At 44.5% G+C, this 10,275-nt stretch overlaps 1 protein-coding gene across 1 annotated transcript; it reads right to left on the reverse strand.

The window, feature by feature from the left end:
• Nucleotides 1-3,206, reverse strand: LOC117446807 (zinc finger and SCAN domain-containing protein 22-like). The gene is made up of 2 exons (XM_034083242.1): nucleotides 2,976-3,206; nucleotides 1-2,115 (listed from the first exon to the last, which is right to left on the reverse strand). The coding sequence occupies exons 1-2, from the start codon at nucleotides 3,160-3,162 to the stop codon at nucleotides 1,313-1,315; spliced, it is 990 nt and encodes a 329-aa protein (XP_033939133.1). The 5' UTR covers nucleotides 3,163-3,206; the 3' UTR covers nucleotides 1-1,312.
• Nucleotides 3,207-10,275: the final 7,069 nt, after the last annotated feature.

Below are 10,275 nucleotides of genomic sequence, written 5' to 3' on the forward strand. Positions count from 1 at the left end.
TTCCATTATCACTTGTATTATATTTATCAAAGTTAGAGGTTTCCCTCTAGCATAGCCTCTGTGGTGGAGCAACAGAGCCATGGTTAATGCTGTTACATGAGGGTGTCTGAGGGTCTGTCAGGGAGGGCTCTCCTCCTCATCGCTCTCACATGTGCAGTTGTATCAAAGATGTACAACTTAAAAATATAATTCACATGGTGGGTGCTCTCATTTCCCTTACTCACCGATATCAAACCTGCCTCTGCTCGTGTTTACTTCCTTGTCTGATTCCTGAACACTGCACCATGAACCGGCTTGAAAATGTTCAACAACAAAGTCCTTGGTTTTTCACACATTGATTATTTTGTGCGTTGTATGGCACCATGAGGTTGTTGTGGAGAACGCTCTGTCCCCCCTGGTCTGATACTGGTTGCTGTCGTACTTAATAGATTTATTAGCTATTTCATTATTTTCAACATTATATTTTTGACGATTATAGTCTACGGTTTGTTGATATTTTGTCATTTCAGGATTACCATTTCATGCTGCCTACCGCTACCAAGGACATTACATTTCAGATGGACATTGTTTTAGTTTTTCTCTCACTGGACCTTTTCCCATTCCTTGAAGAGCACCTGATTGGTGACTTGAACATCACTAAGACAGAGTTTAAATACTGACCAGTGCAGTGGATTGGAAATCTTAATACCACACTTTATTGCACATCAGACAGGACACACAGTCACACAATTATTGAACACTGTTGGAACATTTTAAAGTTGTTCAAACCATAGGCATCATTTATTCTAGGGGCACTGGGGGCATGTCCCCTCCACTTTAGGAATGGCCAATGTTGTCCCCACCACTGTGCGTTAGGATCATTTGTTAGAAATGTTCTGAAAATAGTTCTCAAAAAGAATTGTACTCTTTGAGAAAGCTTTATTTGCACAAGAGAACATGTACAATCTGGAGGACTGTCGTCTCTTCCTGGGTGTGTGCTCCTGGGAACCCAAGAGGTGCAGTTTGGACCTGCGACACGTTTAATATCAGTAATAACTGAATAGAGAATAGTAAAGCAATCGCTGCTCCGCTTTGCAGCAGCCTAGTTACTGCACTAGTTGTAAAAGAAAGTATTGTAATCATCAGGGTGTATGTGTACATGTATGTATGTCTGCGGGGGGTTTAATGCAGTAGTGTTTTTGTTTTCCATCTTAAAAAAGTGTCGCCACCACTTTTTCTAACAAAGTGACGCTCATGGCTAAAACAATTTTACACTGTTGGAACATCTTAAAGTTTACAGAAGTCTGGTCCTCTCTCTGTATCGAGTCTTTGTTTACTTTGAGTGAGGGGCCCGGCTCCAGCCGGCCCTCTCCCTAGTGTGCAGCCTGAAGTGTGTGTTGAGGTGCGCCGACTGGTTGAAGCACTTCCCGCAGACATGGCAGCGGAAGGGCTTCTCCCCGGTGTGGATGCGGTGGTGCCTCTTCAGCATGCTGACCGTGGTGAAGCTCTTGCGGCACACTGCGCAGCTGTACGGCTTCTCCTTGGTGTGCCAGCGCATGTGGACCTCCAGCTGGCAGGCGAAGCTGAAGCCCTTCCCACACTCTTTACAGCTGTGCCACCTCTGGAGGCTCTGGCTGGAGAGAGAGGAGCGGGGCGGGGGCGGCTTCAGGGATCTGACATTCTTGATCTGCATTATGTGCATGCTCTGTTTTCCATTGGAGCGGAGCAACCCTCTCACCTGCTGCTCTGCCCTCTCAGCCCGGTGACTCTTTGCTGCAGAAAGGCTCTGAGCCACCCTGCAGTGGACAGTCCTGGGGGGGGGTAAGCTGTTGGCTGGCTGCTGTGTCCTGCTGTCCTCTTTCTCCCTCTCTGCCTTCATTTCCTGGGATGTTAGTGGAGGTGGGGAGACACTTTGTCTGCTACACACACTTTGGGTTGCTGGAGGATGTGTCCTCTGGAGAGGCTCCTCCTGACTACAGTTCCCTGCCTCAGAGTCGCTTGCCTCTTGTGAACAACAATCCGTCTGAAAGTTTCCCAGGTTTGGTTCTTCTTTGATTTGTGGCAGAGGCTCCACACTGCTAATCCACTCAGACTCACAGGGCTGCTCATCGCCTGGGGGCTGCGCCGAGTGAGGTTCTGAAAGATTACAAAAATCACGGTCATGCTAGGGGTATTTGCATAAACATACTGCGGTGCTGTGACTTTTGAAGGGTTGCCCTGCTGACGACGAAGTACAAGGTACTCATACTTTATTCAGAATGCTCTAAGATGTACTGATTAGTAGTCAGAAATCAGAATAAGAAACAGGTGTATTTCCAAGTAGGTTTACACAGATGAAGAATTTGCTTTGCATATATAAACACAGTAAAAGATAAATTGTAAGAAAAACGACAAAAGAAAAAAAACTATTCAAAATGATAATATTATAACGTGAACAAATAGGGAAATATTTACATGAAATAAAGCTATACCAAAAAACTACGTGCAGTATAATATGATCAAATACTCGGAATGTTTTTATTAAATATGTGCAGAATTGTTATGAAAAGTGGAAAGCTGTGCAGATATTAAAAGAGGTCGCTTTGTTTACAAATGTGCATGAAGGGTTGAGCAGGACTGACAGTACTGAACACTATATAATAGACAAGATATTGTTGCATCGTGTGCATCTATGGAACGCATGTACAGATAATTGTAGAAATAATACATATAGATATAATCTCCATATTTGTTCTGATCAATTTGTGTAAGTTCTATCGTGGTATAAACACACACACACTTTTTGCTATTGTTGTTTGTTTTCTGCATCAGTTTTATTTATTTTTCAGTATCAGTGTCAATGAAATACAAAGCATAACATGTAGCTAATGTTTTACAGAGCCTAAGCGCCCCAGGGATAGCTCCAACCACCCGCACCACCTATGAGCGGAGCCCCGCAGAGAACATATCGAAGGAAGCCAAGGAGGTTTGACATGCCGGCTGACAGCGCTTCTCACCGGGCTGCTGGAGGAGCCTCTGCACGGCCACATTCAGGAGCCGCTTCAGCCGCTCGTTCTCCTCCCTGGAGCGCAGCAGCTCGCCCTGGTACTCCGCCACCGTGTTCTTAACGGCACGGAAAATCTCCTCAGCGGCCGCGGTCAGCCTGTCGTTCAGAAACACGTTGAGCAGCTCCAGTTGGGTCATGTTTCTGACTGCTGCTGCTCCACAGGCGGAACGTCCTTCTATTTACATCCGCTCACCCGGAAGTGTAGAGAGGACAAAAAACAAGCAACGCTGTCAGAGGTGAGAGGCTCCCCCTGCTGGAGACTACACACAGCTGCACACTGTCACACAGACATTGTGCGAACCTCATACCTGTTTCCATAAATCCAGACTCATCTCAAGTAAGCTCATTGAACCTGGCTGTTCCTCATATCAGGTCCCTGGCAGGCAAGTCACTTATAATGAATGATTGTATTATCAACCACAGCCTTAACTTTATGTTGTAACTGAAACCTGGCTAGATGACGACAACAGTGGAGCTGTTCTCATTGAAACAGCCCCTCCGAACTTCAGTTTCATGGGTGAGAAGAACCATAGGTGAGAACAGAGCACACAGGAAAGGGGGTGGAGTTGCCACTTTGTTTAATAATAGTTTTATTTTTAAGAACATTTCAATGGAATAATTTCCCTCTTTTGAATATCTGGCTGTTCAGTTACATTTCAGTTCCTAACTATCTACAGACCACCAAAGTATTCAGCAACATTTCATGATGATTTTTCTGAATGATTGTCAATCATCTGCATTTATTTTGACTCCATACTCATCGCCGTAGTCGGTGACTTAAAACCTTCATACGGACAACCCCATGGACAGTGGTGCTATTGAATGAGCACATCTCCTGGAAAGCTATGGACTCATCCAGCAAGTGAAAGGACACTCGTGATCTGGTTATAACCAAAGATCTAAATATTTCAAACATCCTGGTCACAGATGTTGGTCTCTCAGACCACTCCTGCATCTTCTTCCAGATCGACCAGTGTTTTCCTTAAAGGTGGGGTAGGTAAGTTTCAGAAACCGGCTCGAGATACACTTTTTGTTATATTCCATGGAATGCTCTTAACATCCCGATAGCAATGAATATCTGAAGTGCTTTGACAAAAAATCCATAAAAAAATGTCATCTGTAGAAGCCGTAATACTGTAAAAAGTACAACCAATCCGTTTAGCCCCTACCTGCCTGTCAGCCTTCCATCGGGGCACACATTTATCTCGTGCCCTCATTGGTCATGTGCACGTTCGTGTGTGTTGGAGGAGGGGCTCTATAAGGAAGTGGCAGATTTTCTCCGTTGTGTATTTTCTAATTCTAGCGATCTCGAGCCGGTTTCTCAAATTTACCTACCCCACCTTTAAGAGGCAACCACCCATAATCACAAAACCACACATCACAGAGAACACAAGCAAGTTGTTCATCAGGCCTTCTCTTCCACTGCCGAACCTCATTCAAACTTTGTTGATTAATTGGTTGACAATTAGATGTCAAAAACGACACATCTCATTGATGCTCTGCCCCTGCTACAGTCAAAGCTGTCTCTGGTAAAAAAGCACCATGGAGAAACGCCACACTGGTGAAGCTTCAAAAGAGGGAATGCAGATGGCGTAAACCAAATCTCCATGTTCATTTGGAGGTTTTGAAAGACTGTCTCCATACTCATGACTTCATACTACGGAATGCAAGACGCTCCTATTTCTCAGAATGAATTACCAAAAACAGCAATAACACTTGTGCCTTGTTTTCAACTGTTGACAGGCTGACAGGCTGACACCCCCCCCCCCCCCCTGAAGTCCTTTCTACTGAATCATGCAACAACTTTGTATCTTTTTCACCAACAAAATCCAAAATATAAGACTAGCGATCAGTGCCTCCATTTCTGAAAATGTTTTGATGTCACCCATTCTGACTCCGGACACAAACTCTAACTGCAAGCCACACTTTTATCCTATCAACCAAGATGCTCTGGAGAAGGTTGTGTTGGGTTTAAGGCAATTTCCCCCAAATCACTGAAAACAGCAGTAATCAAGCCTCTCCTGAAAAAGAACAATTTGGAGGCTTCAATCAGGCAGAAGGCCAATTTCAAACCTCCCCTTTTTGGGAATAATCATTGAAAAAGCTGTTTTTCATAACTCAACACCTTCCTTGCACTGAATAACTGGTATGATACATTCCAATCTGGATGTTGGTCACATCACAGCACTGAGACTGCTCTTACTAAAGTTCTCAATGACATTTACTTGAACACTGACAATGGCAAAATATCAGTCCTAATATTGCTGGACCTCAGTGCTGCATTCGATACAGTTGACCAACATTGGAAAACCGAGTTGGACAATCTGACAAAGCCCTTCACTGGTTTGAATCGTATCTGCGGGACAGAGAGTTTTTTGTATCCGTTGGTCCTTACAAATCGCAAAAAACGCCCATGACATGTGAAGTTCCCCAAGGTGCAATTCTCGGTCCAGCTCTGTTCAATATTTACATGCTCCCACTTGCTCATATCCTCAAACAATATAAAATATCCTACCATAACTATGCAGATGACACTCAGGTTTATATCACAATAAACCATGACGACAAAGGACCTTTACCATCTCTGAAAAGCTGCATACAGCAAATCAGCACCTGGAGGAATGACAATTTCCTGCAACTTAATAAGGACAAAACGGAAACAATTGTTTTTGGTGCCAAAAGCCAATATCAGAACTCAATTGGAAAAAATACTGTTGAAAACATCAGACAAGGTCAGAAACCTTGGTGTAGTTATGGACTCTGATTTAAATTTCAAAGAACACATCAAAGGAATCACAAAATCAGCTTTTTATCACCTGAAGATGATAGCCAGACTGAAAACACTCATGACCCAATACGACCTGTTTTTAGCAGACTTGATTACTGTAACAGTGTTTTCACAGGTACAAAAATCAATAAGAAAACTACAACTCATCCAGAACGCTGCTGCCAGAGTCCTCACCAATAGGAGAATTGACCACATCATCCCAGTTCTCAAAAATCTGCACTGGCTTCCTATTACACAAAGGATACACTTCCATCTCCTACGTTCAACATACAAAGCACTTAATGGATTGGGACCAAAATACATGTCAGAGATGCTTCACTGTTACGAGCCAGCCAGAGCTCTCAGATCAACAGGAACGGGTTTACTCGTCGTCCCCAGAGTCAGAACTCAATTTGACGAGGCAGCTTTTAGTTTTTATGAACCACAAGCTTGGACCAAACTGCCTAGAGGTCTGCCCCAACACTGGGTTCTTTTAAATCAAGGTTGAAAACATTTCTTTTGAATGCAGCCAGTATTTTATCGCTTTTATGAATCGTCTTTTTTTTGGTTTGTTTTTTATTGTGTGTTTGTGTTTTTAACACTCATTCACTCCGCGGAGCGCAGACCCCACGCAGAAACCAGGAAACGACACCAGTAATCCAGCTCACACTGTCCGCTCCTCGAGCCCTAACGGGCGGAGCAGCGAGCCGCGCAACGTCCCCCCAACACGGCACCCAGACCCCACGCAGCATTCTCATCTGTTTGTCCTTACTGGTGTCATTTTCTGGGTGCTAACAAACGCCATTGTAAAACATAAACACTGATGTTCCGCTGTAACGGTGGTGGACTCATCAGAACAGAGAGGGCGAGCTGACCAATCAGAGCACAGTGGGCTCATAGGGAGGGGGCAGGAGCTCCAACAAGCCGTGTAGGACAGAGAGTGAATACACAGACTATACAGAGATGCTGTGAGAAACCAATGAGAGTTTGGAACATTGAACAATGTGAATCTATTCTCGTAGACCTCAACAATGGAATTATGATCAGTAGAAATGGCCATGACGTGGGACCTTTAATAGTTTAATACTTTAAACAGCAGTATCTCAGTCTGGATGGTCATTGGTTTGAGTCCCAATACGCACCTTAAAACATTGAGTGGACAACTAGCTGGAGAGCTAGCTGGGGTGTCCTTGAGCAAGGCACTGAACTCTTAAGTAGGCCTACTCCTTCATAAAAGTGTACGTGTGTGTGTGTAGGAGCCATTTTATGGGTGTTATTGGCATGTCAGTTTATTTAATTTATATGTAGTGCAATACTATTTTGAACACTTGGTGGCAGGGTTTAGCTGCACCGGGTGTATAAAAGGGGTCACAGGTGACGGGAGGAAGAGAGCATACCGAATTCACCAGCCCGCCCAGCAGACGCTCATACCACAACCTTTGACACAGTATAATTTAACCTTGGTAGGCTATGTAAAGTAAAAATAAACATCATTCTAAACTGCAGCAAAAGACCGGAAAATCTGTTTGTGTCTGCGTCAGGATCACTCTACTCTAAACCCTCCGTGAAGTAATGGCAAAGGATATAGGACATTGGAACATTACAATTGCCATTAGTGTGAATGTCTGTGTGTGGGGCTTTTGGGTATAATGTGTATATTGTGGTGACCACCTATTAATACACTGGTTCATAATTCACACATGGAACTACAGTTGGGGTTTTGTTTCCACACGGACATGTTGTGTGTTGTCTATGTTGTGTGCCCTCCTGGCTTCTCTCTCTTCTTCCCGGACTGCAACCGGACAACATGACCTTAGTTGCTCTCCAATAAAGTACCCTTTTGCACCTTCATTGCACCGCCTCTGACTCCCTATCTCTCGGCACTACAATATCCTGTTTCCAGGGACGTGCACAGGTACGGTCTAATGTCGCCCGGGCAACGGCCCGTTTGGCCTTGTCGGCTGACCTGTCCCTCTGGACTGGAGAGAGCGAGAGTTTGTTTTTCTTTTTTCTGTTGTGGCCAAATCAACATGATAAGTCCACAATTAGTATTGTAGCGTCTCGCTGCGGGAAACACACTTTGTCAGCGCTGTCATCTGCCGGTGCGTTAAGACCACCTCAGTGTCGGATTTTGGAAACTTGATTTTGAGTTGTCTCATGGGCATGGCTCAGTGGCGGCGCTAGGGGGTGGCTGCTTGGGCTCAAGCCCCGGATGTTTTCTGAAAAGCCCCGGATGTTTCACTTAAAAACGTCTCGGGAGTAATGTGCAGTACCGGAGTCCACCAGAGAGGCAGCCACTGTGGGACATTAGCCTGCGTACTGCGTATCCTGCCCTGAAGAAGAAGTGATCCTTCCTAGTGCCTGACGAATTTTAAGCTAATAGCCTATACAGTTATGGATATTAGAAAGTTATTGTCATCGAAGCAGCCGGCGCCACAAGCTGCTGCAGCAGCAGTATCAGCAGCTGACAACAATGTCATCACCAGCAGTGAAGAAATGGATGATGTTTCAGGTTTGTTAATCTAATGGTGATATCTGCACTCTGGCTGACTAAGAAGTGAAAAAGAGTGATGTAACGTTAATGTTATAGCTAGTAAACATGGAGTAACCACACTAAGTATACCCTTATATGTTAGTATGTATACAGAACATGACTAAAAATTATCCTAAGATGTAACGTTAACCCTTCATACCTCAGTCTACTTTTAAGACACTAAAATAACGTATTACAATTTGTATTTTGTTTTCGCGCGTGGAATTATACCGGCTCTCATGTCAGTACACATAACAACAGAACTGACAGGCAAACCTCTGAATCAGACTCCGATTGGCTGTGACTGCATCCACTCAGAGTGTCCGATTCAGAAACGTGACTCTTACGGAGCCTACACACGGCGGCGTGCGTTGCCGCTTGGCGGTGGGCGTGTCTTGAGCTTGGGGAGTCAACGCGAGCAACGCGACCAACAACCAATCACATGAATGTCCCGCCCCGGACATACAAAGCAAAGCTCATGCTACATCCATGCTGGCTAAATATACTGTCTATGCTTGCTAGCTGTCCATTCAAACGAAGTACACTGGATATAAACTCCCCAAACAGGCGAAAACCTACCAGTTTCCCCCACTGTCTCTGCCACCTCCCCCCATGCCTGGCTCCTCCGGTTTGTATCCCTGTATGTAAAGAGGGACTGGTCATAGAGTACCGGGTGATTCTCTACCGCCACGATCATTTTCTCCTCCTTTTGTTGACATATGGGAAATAACTGCGGTCTGGCTCTCCCAACATACACGCGGTTTGATTGGCTAGCGCTTGTACTGTCAGATTTGCATACGCGGGATTTGATTGGCTGACGCCTCCGTTGAGGCGGCAAAAGTAGAACATTGCTCTACTTTTGCAGCGAGCACCGCGAGAGAAGCTACGCTTTGCTCCCACAATGCAGTTCGGCGAATCGTGACGTTACCCCATTCAAAGTGATGGGCAGAAGCGTTGAAGCGGCAACGCACGCCGCCGTGTGTAGGGGCTGTTACACTCTTTACGTCACAAACAAAGAAGGTGGATGAGAATAGATCTATAAAACGATGCGCCAGAATCAAGGTGAGACTATCCGCATCCTTTAAAACTCTACGCACATTCGTTTCACCTTAATAAGTAAACGACTATTTGAGTGAGTTAAGGCATTAGTTTGCTTCATTAAAGGGTGTTAATGAGTGTTCTCCAGTGCCTTTTGTCCGCTTTAAGGTGTTATTAAGGTAGGGTTAATGTTGCTCTCAAAGTACACCAGATTGATGCTTTCAACTTCAATATTTAAAAAAAAATCTTCCCGGGGGAGCATGCCCCCGGACCCCCCCCGAGAGGAGGCGACAACCCCCCTAAAGGATGTTCGGTCCACCCCCCACTTAGAAAAAATAGCACTGTAAACACGGGATACATAAAGTATGTGTTCTTCTATATAAAGTTGAGTTTAATCCAGTTACTAATGTCTAATTGAGGGTCAGAACATCTGCTTTGTGCATTGCACTTTATGGGAACTTGGAAGTAACAGGATGCAAACACAAAACATAGAATGGCTCATAGGTAGGCTGCTATGTGGAGCCACGGACATTCGGTCAAGACATCAGTGTTCTAAAAAACGATAGTTTAACATTACTTTGCTCAGTCAATGATACAGTTCTAAACTCCTGGTCAGCCACAAAGAGTTTGCCTGTGTTAGACACCATTTCTTTACAGGCTGTTTCGTTTCTCCAAACTGTTTAGGGTAACAAACAGGACTATTTGTGGTTTTAGTTTACCTTTGGAATCACCATTAATTGCTTCTTTAAATGACCCTACCTTGATAAACGACTTGACTGTCCAACAAGGCGATCTACACCACAACACTTGCAGCAGGTGCCTCTTCCCTGTGTCACTTTTTAGTGCAAATAAAAAAGTAGTTTGTGGCAATATTTCAGTACCATTCCTTTTGGACACACATATTTCTACATG

The sequence above is a fragment of the Pseudochaenichthys georgianus genome, chromosome 5 (genome assembly GCF_902827115.2).
Source record: "Pseudochaenichthys georgianus chromosome 5, fPseGeo1.2, whole genome shotgun sequence".
NCBI lineage: Eukaryota > Metazoa > Chordata > Actinopteri > Perciformes > Channichthyidae > Pseudochaenichthys > Pseudochaenichthys georgianus.

Bases quoted from the DNA above. Each gene is read 5' to 3' on its own strand.
- LOC117446807 (XM_034083242.1), bottom strand. From the start codon at position 3,162: ATGACCCAACTGGAGCTGCTCAACGTGTTTCTGAACGACAGGCTGACC. The intron at 2,116-2,975 runs GTGAGAAGCGCT...GTAATCTTTCAG, and splicing joins GAGGCTCCTCCAGCAGCCCG to AACCTCACTCGGCGCAGCCC.